We start from the raw sequence: 21328 nt of genomic DNA on the forward strand, positions 1-21328 counted from the left end.
CCTGGGGGCCAGGGTCAAAGGCTGACAGCAGGAGGAATGGCGAGCAGGCCCAGAGCCCTGAGGACAGCCTGACTCGGCGGGCCGGCTCGGGAGGCCCCCCCTGGCCACCCCCCCGGGAACAGGGCCGGGCACGCCATCAGCCCTCACCTGTCTGCCTTTGGGCGGCACTGCTAAGTTCTGGGGCTTCCCTTCCCAATTGCAGGGACACCATCACATCCTCAAGAGGCCGCAGCAGGGGTAGGTGAGGACACAGGCTGCAGTGGCGCAGCAGGGGTAGGTGAGGACACAGGCTGCAGTGGCGGGGCTCGCTTGGGTGCCCCGCCCACCCCAGCGCCTGGCTGGGTGTTCTCACTTTCTGCAGCGGAGCTGGGTCCGAGGAGCCGGGCCGCCCTTTCTGCAGCGGAGCTGGGTCCGGGGAGCCGGGCTTTGGGGCTCTTGCTCACGGGCAGGTTTGGAGGTGGCCCTGTTAGGGTTCTGGCTGTCCCTCTCCCAGGGGCACTGCGTGGCCCTCAGGGTCTGACCTTTGACCTCAGCTCTCTGAAGGGTGTCTCAGAAATGAAGACAAAGACCAGCGTCCTTCCGTGCTGTGCTCCCCACCCCCCACCTGTGCCAGGGCTGGTGTTTGTGGCTCACAATCTTCCCAGCTCACTGCTCGGCCAGGCCATGCCCCTTCCACCACAGCCCAGGGAACACTCCAGAAGGAAGAGCACACGGTGCATGTGGAAAAGGGGTGGCCAGGGACCCTCACCCCCAAACCTGATGCCTAAGAAAACACTGAAGACATTCAATTTCCAACTGCTTTTCTTTAAAAACAAAATCCCACAAAACAGAACTAGCAGAACTGTATCCCACCCCACCCTTGTGTAACAGGTTAGCCATTAACAAGAAAAGAGCAACGTCATCAATGCTGGATGTCACAGTGGCTGGCCCAGGGTGGGCCGGACGCAGCCACAGACCCACCCAGAGAGCCCGCAGCCTGGCCACTGGAGGAACAGAACGCGCAGTAAGACGTTAGACAAAACAGAAAGGCAAAGGGATGGGCGCGATGCTTGTTAGGTGCTGCCAGGCCTGAAGCAGCCTCGGTCTGTCCCGGCTGAGTGCGCTGTCCAACCCCAGGCAGGCCAGGCCCACGGGGGAGTCTGTCTTGAAGGTGCTACAAGCCGCCCTGTGGCTTTCCAGGGACTTCAGGAATCGGCGCGGTTGGAGGAGCTGGGCTGGGGAGGCGGCGGCACGCGGCCAGGCAGGAGGGGTCACTTGGTTCCATCTGCTTGAAAAGCGGCCGCAGACAACCAGGGAGGAGACAGCGACACCTGGGCTAGGAGCTGCACGGGTGACCTGTCCAGCTGGCAGAGAGCCAGGCTCACAAGCAGTGCCAGGTCCCCAGGGTCCCCAGGAATGCCCAGCCCCGCAGATGGAGACCCCAGGCCTGCAGTGCGGCCCCGACTCTGTAGGGGGAGCTGGATGTGGCCTGTGGGAGCCAGGGCCGTCCCCCCCGACCGCAGAACGTGTGCACACAGGGCAGCACGGCTGTCTCCCACCTCTGGCTCACACAGGGCAGGTGCCAGCTCTTCCCGCCGAGCCATCAGCCAGTCAGCCATGCTGCTGAGATTCCTCTAGGACTTTCAGACAGACAGAAGCCCAGGGGGTCAGAGGGCCGGTGTAACCGCCAGTAGAGCGAGTCTGGCATGCAGGAAGCCCCGGGCACCATCCCCAGGACCACAGAAAAACAAAAGCCTAGTGTTGGGGTCCAGCGGTCAGCGGAGGCCTCGGTGTGGCTGTGACTGTGGCGTCTCAGTAGTTCTGTCTCGAAAACAGTGATCTGGTCCCTGGGTGCGGGCCGAGCCGCGGGCATGCTGCCCATCTCCCGCCCCATTTCTTTTAAAAATCACCTTGGTGGCTTTAACCAAGATGCTGCGTCAGACGCAAAAACTCAAGTTAAAACAAAAACTAGAACCACAAACAAGGGCCAGGCATGACAGCGCCAGCCGGGGCGCCGGGCGCACGGCTCGCGCAAGGCTGGGGAGCTATCGCAGACGTTCCTCGTCTGAAACTCGTACCAGAATGTTCTCAGTGCCTTGAGTGCCTGGCCCACAGGGTGGTGAGGCGAGGCGTCCGGGAACGGGTGCGGGTCCTCTCCCAGCGGTGCCTGGGCCTCGGCGCTAGTTCTCCTGTGGGACCACCTGCATGAGCTTCTGACACAGGACCGTGGTGGAGACTGCAGGGGAAGAGAGAGGCAGAGAGTAAGCGAGGGGCCGTCCCCGCCACGGCCCCTCCTTGCAAGTGTGGCCCACAGACCAGCTGCTGCTGCGGGAAAACTCAGACCCCCCCCCCCCCCGCGACAGGAGTCACATGTGCCGTGGACAGCAGGTGCTCGCCCCGGACTCCCGGTCAGTTCCCCAGAAGTGCACAAGTGGCCCAGCTGCCGTGGCTGGGAGGGAGAGTGGTGAGGGGCAGGGGTGGAGCAAGCCCTGGGGCCTGGCGGCCTGCTAGTGTAGCAGCCGGGAGTCCGGCGTCCTCCCCAGCCAGGCGGGCGGGGACCCGGCTGGAACTGCCTGCCTGCCTGCGGAGAGCTGTGGACACACATCACCCTGCCAAGAAATCATGCAGGAGGGGGAATCGGGGCTCAGGGTGCGGCGTCTGCTTCGGGCTCCTGGTCTATCACTGTGCGTGTGCGTGTGTGCACACTCTGTTACTGTGTGCTGGAGCACTGAGGAGTCTCAACTCCCCTGGAGACAAGGGCATGGGCCTGGGCCCCCTCCCCCAGCCCGAGCCTGGCCTGGGAAGGCCCCGCCCCCCTGGCTCGGCCTTTCTGGGTCAGGCGGCCTGTTAAGCTGGTGGCTGACGTGGGGTGTTACTTGGCAGAGGCTGCGGGGCTCTCTGGATCCCTATTCTGAGAATAGCCAGTGCCGAGCCTCATCTCTGAAGCACACGGCCTGCCTGGCTGCCAGCACCAGGGCCCTCGGCCTCGGAGCTGCGGCCAGGCCGGGCCGGCGCTCTGTGGTGCGGGCAGGGCGGGGCAGGGCCCGGGACACTCACAGATGCCCTGCAGGAGCCACTTGGGCTTGTTTTTCCACCAGACACCAAAATAGTAGATGGGTAGGCCGCTGAGGATGATGGCGAAGCCGATGCCGCACTCCACCGGCGTCTTCCAGAAGGACACGGCGATCAGGAACAGGCAGGCCAGGATGAAGAACACCGGGAGGGCCAGGTTCACCTGCGGCGCCACATTGGTGAGGTGACGGGTTCTCCACACTGCCCAGCGAGTGCCCGGCCCCTGGCCCCGCCCCGCTCTGGGCCCCTGGGGCCGCTTTCTTCCAAGACCCAGCTGCGCCTCCAGGCCCTGGGGCCCCCACCCTCCTCTCCTTCCACGTCTACTCCTCCCAGGACCGGTGATCTGCTTTGGAGCAGGTGGGACGGCTGTGGAGTCCACATCCTGCTGTTTAACCTGGACTTGGCTGTGATGCCCAGTGAGGCAGGGAACGAGCCCAGCCGACCTGACGGCAAGGCCTTGCAAGGGCACGGGAGCCTGGCCCTGCCAGCCCTACAGCAGCACCGGTGGTGGCGGCCCAGCGCTTCTGGGCAGACCCTGGCCACTCCTCAGTCACTTGCGATGGTCCAAGCAGAAGCCCCCGACCCCACAGTTGCGGGGTGCAGGCAGCGGCTGTGAGGGCCGGGGGGGGGCTGGGTCTGCCACTAGAGTGTCATTGTGGACTGGACTTGTCAGAGTTCGACTGCACTAACCCTGTAGATGGCCAGGCCACCCTCGGCAATGGGTCACAGGCCTGGGTTGCCAGACACCCCCTCCCCAAACAGGGCCACCCCTGTGCTGGTCACCATGAAGGATGGCCCCTCCTGCCTCCTCAGGGCTGGCTGACTTCACACTGGCCGTCGGAGACATGCTCTAGCTCAATGGGCAGTCTGCCCGCAGCCCCCAGAAACAACCCAGGAGCAGGAGGAGCGGGGCTGCCCTGTCAGCCCCTGGACTCGCTGGCAGCCCACTCATACACCGCCTCACCCAGTTCTCCCCAGAAGCAGCTCAGAAGGCAAGGGCAGGACCCAGAGGCTGTGTGGGCTGCTGCTCTCTACGAGCCTGATGACTTGGGACCTCTGGCCAGGACGTCCACTGGTCACTCACCTTGATGGGCCGCTCCAGCTCCGGCTTCTTAAAGCGAAGCCACATCATGCCAATGATGGCCAGGGCCACACAGAGCCAGTTGAAGAAGCTGAAGAAGTTGATGACGGAGAAGATGTCTTTGGAGAAGGCGTACAGCAGTGTCATGACACACTGGAAGCGGAAACAGGTCGGTGAGCCTGGCCCACTGTGGCTGGCCGGCCCGGGGCCGGGGAGCGCATGGCCCGGAGGACGCTCAGCTGGGCGCTACCCATCTAGCTACGTCGGCAAGTCTACCTCAGGAGACGCAGCTAACCCTCTCCTTCAGGCACACTGTGCAAAGACTCGACTCTAACCAAGCCAGGTGGGCACAACGGGTGTGACCAGAGGCCAGGACTGGTCGGCATAATGCTCAGGGGAGGTGGAGACTGCTGGCCCCAGCGTAGGAGGCAACCTGTTAATCCCTGCCCAGCCCCAAAGCCACTGCACTACAGCCTCCCGTGGGCCTGAGCTTCTGTGCAGACTGAGTGATTGTTACAGTGACACAGACCTAGCACCTCATGCACAGACAAGCTGGGAAGGAAGATGGAGCCCATCAGGATGAACGCGTGTGCCGCGGGTGACCTCAGCCAGGCACCAGAGGCCACAGCAAAGACCGTGTGAACTGGCTCCCTGGGGAGGGTGGGGGGGGTGCTGCGCGGCCCACAGGCTTCTGGGCTTTTTGAATTGACAGCTGTCCCTTGGTAAGGATCACATATTACATATGGAATTAAAACTGAGCAATCGTAGCCAGGCCTGGAACTGCAGCATGTGGCCTGGGACCCCAGGCCCTGGGGCGGGGATGGTGGGGTTGCAGGTACCGGGCGTGGACCAGGCTTACCGTGAACACAAGGGAGGGCACAGGAGTCAGGAGCTTCGGGTGGATCATGGAGAGGACCGATGGCAGGTGGCCCTCCCTGGACCCCACAAAGAACAGCCTGTGGACAGAGCAGCAGGGCTTCAGCCCAGGCCTGGCCATGATACATGGCCCGGAGAGGGCAGTGGTGGGGAGAAGGCTCCTGGAGCAGAGTGGGCAGGGCAGGAAGGGCAGAGTGGGGCGGGCCCTCTGCCCGAGTCCCTGTCCGCATGGGCAGCAGGGTGGACACGTGGGAGGCCCCGCTCTAGCTGCAGCTCCCTCTTAGCCACGTTCTCCTGGAGCAGAGAGCCACAGAGCTGGCAGAGCTGGGTGTGGCCTCTGCGGTCACTCACCTGGAGGACGTGAACAGGGACCCGTTGACAGAGCCGAAGCAGGACAAGCCCACGAAGACCGGGATGATCCAGGACATGACTCCCAGGTGGTAGTTTCCGAAGTCCTGGGGGACACAGCAAGTCAGATGCTGGCACCCAGGGACCTCCCTGCCTGGCCTGTCCCTTGCGCTTCCCCAAATGGAGGCTCTGCCTCCACTGGTCCAGAATCCTCCACGGTGCCTAGCGAGTGGCAGCAGGCCGCCTGGCTCCGCAGGGCTGGCAGTCCCCGTGTGGACGGGGCTGGGACGGGCCTGGGGCTCTAGGTCAACACTTGTAGACTGGGCTGCTCCTTGGGGGAAGCAGTGGCAGCGGCAGCCAGATCAGTGGCAGCCTCCCCCCCGCACATGGTGCTGCCAGAACCGCCCCCCCCCCAGTAGGCCTCTGCCCAGATGCAGGATCTTTAAACCCAGGGCAAGGATCTTGACCACACAGCCGGCGGCCCTCTGCAGTCACTTTAGCAGAGACCCATGGCAACTATGGAGCCCCCCCTGAGTGAAGCAAGACTCGGGCACAGAGCAGCCTGTGGTTGGTCCCGGGCTTGGGGTATGGGCTGCCTCGGTCTCTGTGGCCAGGGGATGCTGGAGGGCTGTCTCACCACAGCCACGGCCTCAGACGCCAGCATCTGCTCGGTGGACAGGGTGGTGAAGTAGGCCAGGTTGGTCAGCACGTACACCAGCGTGACGATGGGCAGGGAAATGATGATGGCCAGGGGCAGGTTTCTGGAAGGAACGGCGGGGCCCCTCATTCAGGAAAGCCTGGATTACTTCCCATTGCAGCCGCTCTGTCTGGGCTTCACTCCCCAGGCCAATGGTTCAGACTACCACTGGCACCGCAGGCCGCGGGACACGCATGCATCCGGGCGAGCCTTCTACCCCAGGGAACAAGGGCACCTCCCAGGGGACCGCGAGCACCGGGAGCCGAGCTTCCCTGAGCCGCCCTGCCCACTAGCTGGGCCACTGACCAGTCCCCACCGCGGAGGACTAGAGCCACAGCCCACACCCCAAATCTTTACCCCCCATGGGAGACCCTCTAACATTGTGCACGCCTACATGCACACGTACATACGCGCACGCGCGCGCACACACACACACACACACACACACACAGGCGTGCATGCGCAGAAGGGGGAGCAGGCGGAGCCACCCACGGGCATCAGACTCAGCAGGGGGCCCCAGGCACGTGTGGCCCACCCTCGGGTGAATCTCCTTCCAGGTCACAGTCCTAGGAACCAGTCCTGTCCTGCGCCATCCTAACCACGCCCCTGGCACCCAACTCTAGAGGCGGGGCTGAGCCCACCAATGCCTTCCCGTGAAGTGTCTCTTCTCATGGTAAAATGACGAAGAGCTGTCTCCGCAGGTCTCCACGTACCTGTAGGGGTTGATCATCTCCTCCGTGACAAAATTCAGGTAGTTCCTAGAATTCAGACAATTGTTTTGTTATCCACCACTTCCATAGGGGTCTGCACACACACATCAGGGCCATGAGACGCAGACTTTCTGGAACCTACCATCCTCCGTAGGCGAAGAGGCCGCTGTACAGGGCCAGCACAATGTTCCCCACGTCCAGCTTGGTGCCTTCAAAGGAGAACTTGGGGTCCAGATTGGACACATCACCTAGGAAACACCGACAGAAGAATGCTGGTTAGAGGTCATGCTGAAAGTTCTGGAATGTTCTTGGAGCAATATATTGTAACAAAGTCGGTCTGAGGGCTTTTCCTTAAGGCAAGTTGCATTCACTTGGTGAGACATCTGACCACACCCCCAGCCTCCCTGGGGCTGGGCCCCGTCCAGACGTGGAATGTGGTCCAAGCCACCCTGAGGGTGGTGCAGCCAGCCCCTCAGCCCTGCCGGAACCCACCATGGGCCACCCAGCCCCAGCGGATGGTGCAGAGGACAGGGAAGGAATGAGCAGCCCTGTCCCTTCCAGAACATTTTCCTAGGCCCAGAGATGTGAACATCAAGCCATATGGAGTCAGCTGGGACACCGGGGCTAGAACTGTGGCCTCCCTGATCTGTTTGAGCTCAGGGCAGGTCTCTTGGAGGCCGGAGGCAGGAGGCCCTGTACCATGCGTGTGAGAAGCTGCTGGTGAGGACGGTGGGGCGAGCAGACTTGTGCACACACTTCCTGTGCAGCGTGTCTTGCCGACTCCTCCAGGCAGCTACACCTCAATAACATCGCAGAGACCCCTTTCCCAAAAAGGGCTCCAGGTAGATGTGCCTGAGCCACAGAAGGAACAGCTCTGAATGGGGTTTCAGGGAGTCACTTGTTTGTGAAGTGACCCTAGTTAGGAGCAGTGAGTCTCGAGGTTCCTGAGAGAGGGGTCACTCGGTGACTCTCGGGGACATATCCTCTCCACCACGCAAAAACACAGCGAGGAGGCCCACCCATGCCCAGGCAGCACCGGCTGTCTGGCGCCTCCACAAAGAGTCAGCCCCAGTCTGCTTCCCTGGGCTGGGGGGGCCGGCCGCAGGCGCCGAGAGCTTTCTGGCTGGGTGTGAAATGGCTCTCAGTGCCCACCTGGAGCGTGGGTCCGACTGGCCAGCGCCCCCCTGCCGTCCCTTCCAGACACCAGCGAGTCCCAGGCAGCTCTGCACGGATACCACCCCTGCCTGCTGCTGGCTTCACCTGTGCGTGACGCTGGGAGGAGTGGGGGTGTATGGTAGAAAGTGGTACGCCTTTGGGGGTGCCTTCCAGAACATTCCACAGTAATGGATCAGCAGGCCAGTGATCTTGGCCATCCCAGTGACTGTCCACAAATTTGCTCTGAGACAGGGTCTTGCTATGTCGCCTCCTGAGGGCTGGGATTCTAGGCCACCACTCCAGACATCCCCGAACTTTGCCGCCAGCCTCTCCAGTATCTTCCATGTCCCCACGGACCCAGGGGCAGACGAAGCGGATGAAAAGCAGCCCTGCTACACTGCCCAGGACTGAGTTGGAAGCCTACACACCACACCTGTGGTCATGGTGGGGCCTGCCTGTGCAGCGAGCGGTGTCCTGGGGGAGCCTGAGGGGCGCCCTGGTGATGGACCCCCAGCCCCGCGTGGCCGCGCACCCCACGCTGCTGGGAGGGGCTGAGGCTGCCCACGCGCTCGGGAGGGAGGACCGTCCAATCCCCGTCCTGCCTGGGAGATTAGCGTGTTCTGCCACCGGGTGGGCAGCGCGGGCAGAAGCACAATGGGGCATTGTGTGTCCTCCTGGGGAGCGGCCCCTGCAGGCCCAGAGGAAGCCTCCCGCAACCCACCCCCACGCTGGCCTCAGAGACAAAGGCCTGGCCCACGTGTGTCTGGGAACATCCTGATCTCCCCCTGTAGCCCCTGCCAGGCTCAGTGGGTGAGGGGCCAGCTGACAAGGAAGGGATGCAGCAGGCAAAAGCAGTGGGTGCCCGCTCTCCATGCCTGCCCACCTGCCTGGCCCTGGCCCCCAGGCTCCACCCCAGGAGCTGACCCTCTCCCGGCCATCCCATTGGATGGAGCGAATCCAGACATGACTGGTCTGAAGCTCTCCATGTCCCCAGTCCCCTGTGCCCAGCAGAGTGGAGGGTCCAAAGCTCCTTCAACACCAAGGGGAAAGAGACCGTCTGGAGCCTCGGGGCTTTTCTGGCCCGATCAGCAGCCTTCCCTTGCACGGGATCGACAGCTCCTAGAAGCCCCTGCATGACACAAGCTGTGGAGAGCAGGTCACGTCCTCTGCAGTGGGAACCACGGGGAAGCACAGTGGACAACTGTCCACAGGTTTGGACCTTCCCGAGAGGCAGGAGGCCTGCGCAAGGAAATGGCGCTGCGGACAACGGCCCTCTCCAGGCCCTCAGCATCTGCGAGGGCTGCTGTAGCCAGGGGCTCTTCTCCTTCTCAAAGCGCCCAGGTACTGTGGGCCAGTGCCCTCGGCGTGGAGGAGCCTGGCTGCCCAGGCCACTGCCACGGGAGCAAGGTGCCAGCATTCTGTCACGCCCCCAGTGGGGCGTCCATCTGGACACAGGGGCCGGCCAGAGAATATCACATAGGAATTCTGCAGACGCCGCAACTGTGCACAATGCTCAGAAAGTGCTTCTGTGTATGTGTGTGGGGGGGGGTGGGGGGGCATCCAGAGCCACTGGAATTATGCACACTGTGTATTCAAGCTGAACAAAAGCTCCTTGCCATCCCTACTGGTCTCTAGTCACAGCAGCTGCGCAGGTGCCCCGGCTCCCGTCCACCGTGCCCCTCCTGCTGCAAGATGAGGCTCTCCCCACGGCCAGCCTCCCTGTGGCTGGGCTCCCGAGACAGCCTCACCTGGCAACCTCACCCCGAGCCTCAGACGGCCTTGCCGGCCAAGGTCCCAGAGGCTCGAGCAGGGACCGGTCTGTCTTTGGAACCTGAAGGCTCCTTCATCGCCCCAAGGGGTGAGAGGCGTGGCAGGCTGGAGCCAGGACTATAAGAAGGTCCTGCGCCCCACGTGACCCTGAGAGTCCCCGTACGGACACTTATGGGACCAGGTCAGGCTCGGAATCAGCAAGGCCACCTTCCATGGTAGCAAACGTGACTCGACTGGGCCCTTGTGCGGGCAGGGTCCAGGACCCCGCACACCACTGGGGTCCAGACTTGCCCCCCTCCCCCCGTCGTGTTGACGGTGGCGTGGGTGTCTGCACCTCTGTGGCTCTCGAGGGAGCTTGTATCTGGGAAATGACAGGCCCAGGCAGGCAGGGCCTAGCATGTTGGGGAGGGGCTGATGACGGGGGAAGGTGTGAGGTCCCCCAGCCCCGGCCCCCACTGCCTGTGGGGCTGGCTCTGAGTCCCAGCTGCCCTAGGACGTGCACGTGTGTGCTCCCGCTCTCCCAGCCCACGCGAAGGTGGCCAGCGAGCCGCTGCCGGAGTCACACAGGAGCACACCCGAGGAGCCCAGGGCGGCTGGAACCCAGGGCCTGGTATTTGGGGGGTGGGCTGGAACCAGAGTCTTGTCCGTGCTAGGCAGGGAGTCTACCGCTTGAGCGGTCCCCTGGCCCCAGTCCTTTTTCTTTTTTAAATCATCTTTTTTTTTATTTTTGCTTATGTGGTGCTGAGGAATTGAACCCAGGTCCTCATGCTTGCAAGGCAAGCGCTCTACCACTGAGCCACCTTCCCAGCCCCGCCCCCCAGTTCTTTTTCTGAATACGAGCTCTGTGCTGATGCCCGGCCCGGACCTTCCTACTTTAGCTTCATCGTGGTGGGCATGGCAGTCATGTGCCACTGTGCCCAGCTTTAACTGCCTGAGGAGGGTCTAAACTGTTCACCCTACTTGGCCTCAGATGGTTTAACATGGCTTCCCACGGAGGACCTGCATGACCTCATCAGGTCAAGGTCAAGGCCAAGGTCCAGAGAGCGGCGTGCTCTGTCTCGTGCGTGCAGCAGCACCTCGGGCAGACCCGGCCCCGGCTCTGGTCCTCCCAACCCCACGTCCTGCCTGGCCCAGCCACCAAAGCCACCAAGAGCCTGTTCTCTAGGTGTCTCTGGCCCTCATTTCCACCGCCAGAGGGGCAGAGACAACCCCACACAGCCCCCGATGGTAAATGGTACCATGAAGCAGCCCAGCCAGCGTGGGGGAGGAAGAGGAGCACAGGCAGGTGTGAGGCAGGCGAGGCCCACTCTGAGGCCTGCCCAGCACACACAGGACTCACCAAGGGGACAGGGAGGGGCCGCAGGCAGGCGAGGCTAGGCCCTACCCCAGGCCGTGCGTGCTGGGCTGGGCCGTCCCTCCCCACGGACAGGGTCGGGCTCACTTACCCCTTCCGATCTGGACGAAGCCGAGCAGGATGATCAAGGCCAGGGCCAGCAGCTTGGCAGCGGCGAAGGCGTCCTGCACGCGGGTGGCGGCCTTCACACTGTAGCAGTTCACAGCTGTGAGCAGCACTGCAGGGAGAGGCCAGCAAGCCTGCGTCAGCCAGGCCACCCAGTGTAGCGCTCAGCACGGGGCGGGCAAGGCCAAGGGCCCCACTAATGGAAATGGTTTGCAGCCAGACAGTTTGCAGGCCACCCATGGCTTTTCTTTTTCTTTTCCTTTTATTGGCCGGTCGTGGGGCCTGAACTCTGGGCCTGGGCGCTGTCCCTCAGCTCTTCAGCTCAAGGCAAGCGCTCTACCACTGAGCCACCTTCCCGGCCTCCCACCCATGGTTTTTCTTCTCTTTGCCAGTATTGACTTGAATTCAGCCTCATGACTGCTTATGGGCTTGCTGATGGCTGGTGTTATATCTACCACTTAAGCCATGCCCCCAGCCCAGCATTTTGCTAATTGTAGACAAAGTCTCAAGGATTTTTCTATACAGGCTAGCTCTGAACTTTGATCCTCCAGGTCTCAAGTCTCCTTAGCAGCTAGGATTACAGGTATGAGCCACCAGTGTCTGGCAAGATTTCCTTTTCAGACTTTCTGTGACTACAACAGCTCCTGTGGGAGCTGGTGTCCCTGCAGAAAAGCAGCTCCCTCTGGGTCAACTTGGAGGGGGAGTGCTGCTCTACCACCGTCCCTGCCAGCCAAAAGGCACAGCTCCTCTTGCCCTAAGACAACAAGGCCGCCGGTCCCATGGGTCCCATGGGTCCATCCGGCAAGTCCAGAGCAGCGGTGAGGACCAGGCTGTGCCGGGGAGGTGTCGGCCAGGAGGCCTGCTCCCAAGGCACAGCCAGCCTCAGTGGGCCGGGAGTGCAGGGAGACAGATATGTGCCCCATTTTGTTCCTGTCTGAAATCACACGGAATGTCTCCCAGACTCTAGAGCAACTGGCACCCAGACAACCTTGAACTCTGCACCCCAGAAACAGGAGGCTCATTGAAGACTGGAGGCCAGGACCAACAGGTTTGCAGACCTTACCCGGAGCCCTGGGCCAGAGCTGGCTGTGGGAGGCTCAGGGAGCTGCGGCCGCCGTGCCCCCCCCCCGTTCTACTGCGGAAAATGAAACAGCCCCTTCCTGTTCCACCACCTCCTAGGATTAGGGACTGAGACTGGGGTGGGGGGGTGCGCTGCCAGCCTCCCCAGGGCCACTGGCCTGGTGGCCAGAATCAAACATAAACGCATGAAGGGCACAGCGCCGTCCAGTGGACCACCATGGTTCACCCCCCCCCAACCCCCCAGCCACAGCCAGCTCAGGCCGCAAGACGCCGGGCTGGACTAATTACATGTAATTTTGCTATTTGAAGAACAGACTTCAAAGAAATAAATCCACACTAATTAACTGGATGTGGCCTGACGTCTCAGGTGAAGGCACAGGAAGGCCCTGGAGCTGGGCAGGATGCAGCCCGCTGACTGCCCCCTCTCTGATGCTGACCAGACACTGCCCAGAGGTGGAGGGACAGGGGGCGGAGAGCAGTTGTTCTGGCTGGTTCTCCTCCATGGGCAGGCTTCCCCAGAGCCCCAGGGTGAAGCAGGGAGGGTGGATGAACAGCGGAAGTCTCTTCCCAGGAAGAGGAAAATGTGTCTGTTAGGCACTGAGCCGAGCCAAACTGTCACCTAGCAGCCATGGCTCAGCCCCTTGGGCCCAGGCACTCTGCGGAGGGGGGGGGAGGGGGAGAAACCACCTGACTGTCCCTGACTCTCACGTTTCCTGAAAGGTGAGTGTGACCACAAAGCAGCAAGAGTGTGCCAGGCTGCCCCCTCCCCCGCCTCCCGGATGCAGCAAGCAGCCAGCCGATTGCATCAGTGGCCCATTCGGGCGGGGTGGCAGCGGTGGAGGTGTGGCTGCCAGGCTGCCGCCACGCCCACTGGCCATGCCCACTGGCAGATCGACTGTTTCCCATCTCAACTCTCGAGGGAGAGGAGTGGTGCAGACACTCCCGCCCCGGGTGGGAGGAGGCAGGTGTGGCAGGGCACCGCTGTCTCAGTGCAGCGGTAACCACGGACCCTCCTTGGCCAAAAAGTTTCATGCCAGTGCCAAGGTCAGGTGGTCCGAGGAAGGGGACGGTGTCCCCTCAAGCAAGCTCTGTGTGTGTGTGTATGTGTGTGTGTATGTGTGCGCGTGCACAAACAGCAAGGCCTCCACACCTGCTGGAAGCCGGTCCTTCCCAGGGTTACCTATGTGGCACCCCAGATAAGCATGGCCACAGAGCAGCGAGGCCGGATGGAGCCTGTGCCCGGCACTGGGTGCAGATAGCTGGGCAGGCCCGGCCCCCTCCCACAGGCCCCGAGCACCTCAAGTCTGTCTCCTGCTTCTAACCTTGCTCTAACATCTAACAGCAGGGCCACCCTGCTGACTCAGGGCGGGGACATGTTCCCTTGGTGACAACAGGCTGGAGGGCCCTATGGCCAGGCTCCTAACAGTACGTCCCAGCCAGGCCTGCCCTCGCTCAGACGCAGACTCAGGCACTGAGGCCGGGCCTGGATGCACCAATGTCCTGTCAAATAGACGCCTCCCAAAAGGCGTCTATTTAGAGATGGGCGTGCGCTGCTGGGGGGGGGGGGAAAGGGTTGGGTCTCTGCCAGAGGAACGGCCATGTCACAGGACTGGCGGCACTCACCAGTTCTGCCATTGGCAGCACAGCCAGATGGCTCCCCAGGGCACAGGAGAATGGCAGTCAGCGCCCAGGCAGAGCAGCGCTGGCCCACTGCATCACAGCTGGCCGGAGACCTAGGCCCAGGCTGGCCCCGGGTCCCTGCAGGTGGCCACGGCTTGATCTGAGCCCGCCCAGCACACAGGAACTGAGTTTAGAGGGTGTCCAGTGACCCTGGGGCTTCCCAAAGCGCAGTACCGCCCCCCCGCCCCCCAGGCCCAGGGGTGGAGATTTGCCAATTTGGGAGGGCTGACCCACTTCCTGCCCTGCCTACACTCACTCACTCGCCACCACAGGAGAGGACACGGCCGGTGCCAGCCAGCCCCGAATCCCCAGACACTGACCTGGGCTCCCTGAACCTCTCACCAGGCAGCGAGACCGGAAACTTTGGACGCCAAGTTCCCAGGCACTGGGCGCCCACTCAGATGTGGTGGGCCACGGCTGGAAGCATCCTTTCCTTGGCTCCAGAGGCCACAAGCCATCCCTGCCTGGACCCGACTGCCCCGGTCCCCGCTGTCCATCAAGGGGAAGATCAGGACCAGACCGGTTTAGAGACCAGGAGGTTAAGTCATGCCTGCTGGCCCTTCCCGGGCCAGGCTCTCCAGTGGCAGAGGCACTGCCTGTGCTGGGTGGAGGGGTGTCTTACTCCTGTGCCTCCCTCGGGGGAGAAACGAGTGATGCACAAGCTGGTGGAGTGCTTGGATTTCAGCCCTCCTGCTCCTGTCTCCGGCTGGAGCCCAGGCCCTGAGCGTGCCACACCATAGCTATCTCCCGTCTCCAGGCGACCCAGGGTGACTCCTGCCTAAGCGCTCACAGGGGTAGAGGTGTCAGTGACTGGACACAGGGCTGGCCTATCTCTAAGTCAGGCTATAAGAAGACAAGCTAAACAAGCCACAAGAAATCTGCCGACCCGGACACCCTAGCCACCCCTCACCAGGCTCTTCTGAAGCCAGCTCCGGGGACCTGGGCCGTCACGGGCATGCACAGCTGGCAGCTGAGTGGGGACAGGCTGTGTGGCCTTGGGCAAGGCCCCTAACCCCCGAGCCTGCTTCCCCTCCAGCACTTGTAGGTGGATGGCAGGCCAGTGCGCCCTGCGGCGTCCATCCTCAGCCCGTTCACTGCGCTCTATCTCTGGAGCACACGAGGCCCTGTGTGCACATGATAAGATGTCTCCCTCTCCAGTTCCATGCTGAGCCTTGCATGCCCCTGCCACACCAGCACCCTCATTTACAGCTGGGGTAAACAGAGCAGAGCCGGGTGAGCCTCGGCACTGTGGAAAGTCTACTGCCGGCTCTGGGGAGGGCCCCACTCCCAGGTTTCCCTAATGCGCACCGGGCGGGCAGTCCAGCCAGGGGCCTCTCCTCCCTGCCCAGCCACTGACTGGGAAAAGGCCTGGAGGCCTGGGCTAAGCGAGGGAGTGGCCGACTGGAGCGGGCCTGAGGCCACCTCAGGAGGGGCCATGCTGCGGCAGGCCGCCGGCTGCCCGGTGCTCTAGGCTCCCCCAGCCTGCACACCCCATCCTGCTTCCAGCTGGGACACACAGGACCCAGGGGATGGCCACAGCCTGAGGGTCCTCCCTGACCAGGCCCAGTCAGAACTCCTCAGCGGCCCGAGGCCCTCCTAGATAAATCCACCGATGAGTCCCACGGGAACCTGGGAGCTGTGGAAGCTGTGCCACCTGAGCTGGTGGCATGTCCAGACTGGTGAGCTGGACGCAGGGCCCGAGCTGGCGATGGGCAGTTCGGGGCCGTGCTGGCCAGAGGCTCTCACACCGTTTGAGCCTGGGCAGTGACAGATGCCCGCCAGCCCAGCTCAGGTGACCTGTGAAATCAGGTTGCCAGCCCCAGGCTCTTAGCCCTGGTGGAAGTCAGAGCTACTTCTGCACATAGCTGGCAAATCCTGGCACAGGAGGGCAGGGCTGGGCACAGCCAGGGGACCGTCCCACCTGACCATCCATCGGAGGACAGGGGTCAGGAAGACAGCTCAGGCGCTCAGCTTCCCACACATGGCTGCTTTGACACCTTCCAGAACTTCCAGAGAGTTCTAGATGCAGGATGAACACGGAGCTGTGGGTACGAGTCCTCCTGCAGGGTCAGGGCAGGGGACCCGAAAGGACCGTGCAGGGCAGCCGTGCAGGGCCATCCTGTAGAACGCAGGTCCTGTTGCTGCAGACAGGATGGGGGTGCGGGGCGGGACGGTGTGCTCTGAGCAGCTCCCCACGGCTCTGGGAGGGAGGAGAGCACATGGGCTCCTCCCTCTGGGGGGAGGGTCGGGGTTCATTCCCTGCCCTGTCTTGCTGGGAGTTCATTTTCACCATGGAGATGGCTGAGGCTCTGACAAGTCCCTGTGGGCAAGCAGCTCACACTGTGTGGGGAGCACTTCCTGTGGAGTCCAGACACAAGTGAGCATCTGACCCGCAGTGTCGCTCCCTACTTTGGCTAATTGGGCTTCCTGGACATAGTGTCACCTAGGCCACTCCAGACCTCGGGCAGGTGCCTGGCTCTGGTCCCACCTGCTCCGGCCTGGGTTTCCCTAGCTGGAGGACCAGGGTGGAACACTGATTTCAATCCTTGGGCAGAGCACGTGAGGAGAGGCGCATGGTCACGGTGCTGTGGGGGACAGGATCTCACCCTACTCCGGGCCCATGGCGCCGCTCTGCTGCAGGGAGGCCCCTGGCACGCACTCTGGGCAGAGATCCTGCTTGCACTAGGGATTACCCAGGGGTCTGTGACCCAGAAAAAAAGGGGTGAGAAATGCCTGCCTCCCCTCCCACCCACCTCTGCGGTCACATGCTTTGCCTTAGGCCAGGTCCCATGACTGACAAGGTCCGCTCAGGCGTGCCTGGCTTTCATGCTGCCGGAAGAGTGGGTTTTGGGGCTAATGACCATGCTGCTGGCCATGCTGACTCAGCCTGAGATGCTGGGGGCGGGGAGTGGGAGGTGAGGGGGGCTGGGGGGGGCGGGAGGTGGAGGGGGTCTGCGGGGGGTGTGCTTTGAAAATACAGACCCTGACTTGTTCAGGTCCCAGCTGTGGCTGTGGGCAGGTCCAGAATCCTCTGATCTGGTTTAGGTTTCCTAAGGCCTCACTGGATGGACCCAGATGGGGGAGCTAGGCCCCTGGGGGGTGGGGGGGGGAGACCAGCTATCGGCCTGAAAACAGGGAGTGAAGACACTCCTTCACACACCATCCTCATCACTAGACAGCCAGCTGATGCTCTGGAGCCCTGTGGCCAAGACCCATCTCCTGCCCCAGCCCCCAGGCCTGACAGTTCTCCATCCAGCAATTCTCCATCCAGCCTGCCCTGTTACCTGGCCGGCTCAGGGGAAGAGGGAGCTTCTCTCCTCCTTCCCTCCTTTTGCTCGATGGGCAGGGCCAGTTCTGGGACTGCTGCAGAGCACGGGGCCAGGTGTGCCCGTGTTGCACATTAAATAAAATCCCCATCAACACCGGGGCAGGGCTAGGACAAATCGGTTTTAGGTGTGGTGATGGAGGCTCAGAGGCCCCATGGATTTAAGAACATTATTCTTGGTTTGACAAAGGCAGAAAAGTATCTCCCCTCTGAAGTTCCTGAATGGGGAAGGCTCACCAGCTCTCTGGCTCCCCAGAGTCTTGGGAAAGTGGCCACTGCCTCAAGAGCCAGCAGAGCTCATCTAGAGGAGGACCGGGTCTGTGAGCATGAACCCTCCAGAGTGGGTCCACAGGCAGGGTCCCACCCTCTGCCCACCAACCGCGTGGGTGTGAGGAACCACGGCCTGGAGGCCACAGCCCTGACTGCAGGCCGGGTAAGTGGCACCAGGACAGCGGAGCCGTGAGCCCGGTCGGACCCCTTCTCCCAAGAGCTCCCCAGGGTGGGGAAGGAGGTGGTGTCACGCACTGGGAGCTTGGAGCTCCCCAGGAGGCTATGCCCTCCCCAGGCCAGCCTCCACTCCTACACCACCCTCTTCACCAATGGTGAATTTAGGTAAGCTTCTGGATCAAATCCCGGCCCAGCCAGACTTGAAGCTCCAGTCTGTGACTTCCATCGAGAAGGTAAACTCCAGCACCAGCGGAGCTCCAAGGAAATACCACCAAGTTCTCGGCAATAAACAAGCCACACAAACCACTCCTGAGGCCCTGCACACGGTCCTCCAGAGGGAGCTAGGTCTGCCTTTGCAGCTGAGCAGGGCTAGCAGATACACTAGCACCTGCCCGTAAGACCTCATCTTAGACTTCCCTCGTCGGCGCCGCAGGGAGGCCCCTCTCCACCCTCTGTGCCCAGGCCAAGGCACACTTCACAATTTTAACAAGCAGAAGCTAGCGGCTCTGACAGAAGAACTTTGCTCTAGAATGCATGCCCTCGGGCTGGGAAGGCGGCTCAGTGGCAGAGCGCTCGCCCGGCATGCACGAAGCCCTGGGTTCCAGTCCTCAGTACCACCTACACAGAAAAAGCCAGAAGTGGTGCTGAGGTTCAAGTGGTAGAGCACTAGCCTTGAGCAAAAGAAGCTCAGGGATAGTGTCCAGGCCCTGAGTTCAAGCCCCAGGATGGGATGGGCAAAAAAAAAAAAAAAAGTGTGCCCTCTGTGCAGCCAAGGTTTTCCGGAGGTGTCGGGGGCACAGCACCGGGAGGCAGACTGTGCCCTTGCGTGCCAGCAGGCCACAGGACGATGGGCAACAGTGCTCTTTTCTCTCTCAAGTCATGTGGAGTCCCGCTCTACGGAGACCACAAAATGCACTAAAGCTCACTCCCCAACAGCAGTGTTCACAGGCCATAGGGGCTGTCTGCCTGCCCTTTAGAGCTCTAGGCTGCCCCACCAAGGCCACATGCCCTGCCCAGGACTTTAGCGGCCCTGTCTGAGCCTGCATTAGACGAACCCAGATGGACCGGGTCTCCCACCCCCTCCCCTGAAAACCCCGTTCCAATAACAGCAGGATAGCAACATGCACACAACAGTCGGAGGAACAACTGTTGAGTGCGGAACAGCATGTACGAGGCATGGCACCACTGGATGGAAGGCTCTGTCCGTTCGGGGGCCACAAGGGCTGTCTGGATCCCCCATCCCTCGCAGCTGGTACTCCACTACTCTTCTTTAAGAAATAAAGGAAAGGGGCTGGGAAGGTGGCTCAGTGGTAGAGCACTTGCTTTGCATGCATGAGGCCCTGAGTTCGATTCCTCAGCACCACATAAGCAGAAAAAAGTCAGAAGTGGTTCTGTGACTCACGTGGTAGCGTGCTTGCCTTAAGCTGAAGCGCTGAGGGACAGCACACAGGCCCAGAGTTCAAGCCCCATGACTGGCAAAAAAAAAGAAAGAAAGAAAGAAAGGAAAAAAGGCCTATGAAGAAACCTGTGAGCGGCAGTCAGGCACGTGATTCATATCTACACACACAACACTTGGCGGGGGCGGGGTGGGGGGGCCTGAAGTAGAAAGGCCTTGAGTTCCAGGCCAGCCTGGGTTACTCAGTAATACATTAAGGGGAAAAAAAAGCAGCTGGAGGCTCATGCCTGCAATCCTTAGCTACTCAGGAGGCTGAGTTCTGAAGATCTCAGTTTGAAGCCAGCCCAGGAAGAAAAGTTGGCAAGACTATCTCCAATTAGTCAACGAAATGACACCTGGAAGCATGGATCAAGTGGTACAGCACTAGCCTGAGTGAAAAAGCCCAACAAGAGCCAGGTGCTGGCGCATGCATGCAACTCAGAAAACAAGTCTGCACTCTGCGAGGCTGGCTCGGCAGGGCCTCTTGGGAAGGCGTGTGGCTGGCTAATCTTAGAACCCACACACCCTTCTGCTGTCTGGTCAAAGCCACGTGTGGAGCACACTTGCTGGGGTGTAAAGGAAGTGGTCCTGAGAGGCAGGAGCCTCTGGACCGACGTGTGAACACCGCAGTATCACTCCAGGCTTTTCAGAAAGCAGGAGAACATGCTGTATTTTATGACCCAATTGAGACTGAAGAGAAAGTACTAAGTGCTGCCAGCAGAGGCTGGGGAGCACTTTCGGCCAGGGCCCGGGGTGAACTGTGATCCCATGCTTGCTCCACACACGTCCTGCCTGTAATTTTTCACCCCACCTCGTACCTGTGTGCTTCTTGTTCACTAGAAAGAGGATTAGAAAACGCTCCATCCCAGCCCGTGCTGTTTGCTAAGGCAGCATTTCCCACACCACCAGAAGGCAATCTCAGCTTTCCATTCCCACAGGCAAGCACACAGGTCCTTAAAAGGCACTTTGGCTGGGCGCTGGTGGCTCACACCCATAATCCTAGCTACTCAAGAGGCTGAAATCTGAGGACAGTGGTTCAAAGCCAGCCTGGGCAAAAAAGTCCTTAGATACTTTCATCTACAATAACTACTCAGAGAACGCTGGAAGTAGTGCTGTGGCCTTGAGCACAAAGAGGCTCAGGAAGAGTGCTCAGGCCCGGAGTTGGAAGCCTAGCACCGGCTCAGCCCCCCATTTCCGAGGCTGGCCTGCTACCCCGCGCGGGCGCCCACTGTAAAGGTCCGGGCAGGCTCTGGCATCAAGTCTGCTCCGACGCAAACACCCGGTGTTAGAAGCCGCGGCTCCCCGTAAGGACGATCCCGAGAACTGCTAGGAGCCTCGGGAACGCATCGCATGGCCGGTGCACACTCTCCCGGAAGCCTAACTTGCACCAGCGAACTGTCTCACCAGGGGGGCGGTGGTCTCCGGGCGGGATGCGCGCGGGACCGTCCCGGGACCGCGCCGCCGCCGGCCGGCCGCGCCTCCCTCCCGACAGGCCGGCTTGGAGGACGAGGCGGCGGCGATTTAGGGCGCAGCTGCCCTTTTAACGAGCAGGCGGCACAAGGAAGCTGGAGCAGGAAGCGCGCGGTGCGGCGCTCCGCGTGGCGCCGGCCGGACCCCAGGCGGGCACCGGGCTTGGGTCCGGATGAGGCGGGGAAGGGGACCGTCCCGCCCGGCGGGGACGCCGTCCAGGAATGAATGGACGCGCGTGGGTTCTGGAACCAGTGATCTTGGTCCAGAACTTGGGGAAGGGTGCGGGGCTGGGGGGTCCCGGCCGCCCCCCGCCCCCCTCCCCGCACTCACGCACGCAGAGGCAGCCCACGAGCTTGGCGGCCTCCTCGGGCACCGGGCAGCTGGGGAAGATCGGCTTGAGCAGGTAGGTGGCGAAGACGAGCGCCACGATGTACTGCGAGGAGGGCCGGATGATGAGCAGCTCGATCCAGAGCTTGAGGAAGGCGGGCAGCGAGCCGTAGACCTCCAGCATGTAGGCGTAGTCGCCGCCCGACTTGGAGATGGTGGTGCCCAGCTCGGCGTAGCAGAGCGCGCCCACGATGGAGAAGACGCCGCACGCGGCCCACACCACGAGCGCCAGCCCCGGCGAGCCCGCCTCCTTCAGCACGCCGGTGGGCGTCACGAAGATGCCCGAGCCGATGATGGTGCCCACGATGATGGCCACGCCGTTGAGCAGCGTGATGCTGCGCTGCAGGGCCACGCCCT

General features: G+C 61.9%; 1 protein-coding gene across 1 annotated transcript in view; it reads right to left on the reverse strand.

Moving 5' to 3' along the window:
- Positions 1–788: 788 nt before the first annotated feature.
- Slc7a5 (solute carrier family 7 (amino acid transporter light chain, L system), member 5) overlaps positions 789–21328 on the reverse strand; it is a 21893-nt gene continuing 1353 nt past the window's right edge. The window contains exons 2-11 of the mRNA XM_013012715.1: positions 20915–21326; positions 11134–11259; positions 6906–7011; positions 6767–6811; positions 5994–6117; positions 5360–5463; positions 4992–5088; positions 4136–4285; positions 3037–3214; positions 789–2215 (exon numbers count right to left, since the gene is read on the reverse strand). Of these exons, the coding sequence (XP_012868169.1) occupies positions 2160–2215; positions 3037–3214; positions 4136–4285; positions 4992–5088; positions 5360–5463; positions 5994–6117; positions 6767–6811; positions 6906–7011; positions 11134–11259; positions 20915–21326 (1398 nt within the window). The 3' untranslated portion in view covers positions 789–2159. The remainder of the gene's footprint in view (positions 2216–3036; positions 3215–4135; positions 4286–4991; positions 5089–5359; positions 5464–5993; positions 6118–6766; positions 6812–6905; positions 7012–11133; positions 11260–20914; positions 21327–21328) is intronic.

Source organism: Dipodomys ordii, unplaced genomic scaffold, assembly GCF_000151885.1.
Source record: "Dipodomys ordii isolate 6190 unplaced genomic scaffold, Dord_2.0 Scaffold18, whole genome shotgun sequence".
Taxonomy (NCBI): domain Eukaryota; kingdom Metazoa; phylum Chordata; class Mammalia; order Rodentia; family Heteromyidae; genus Dipodomys; species Dipodomys ordii.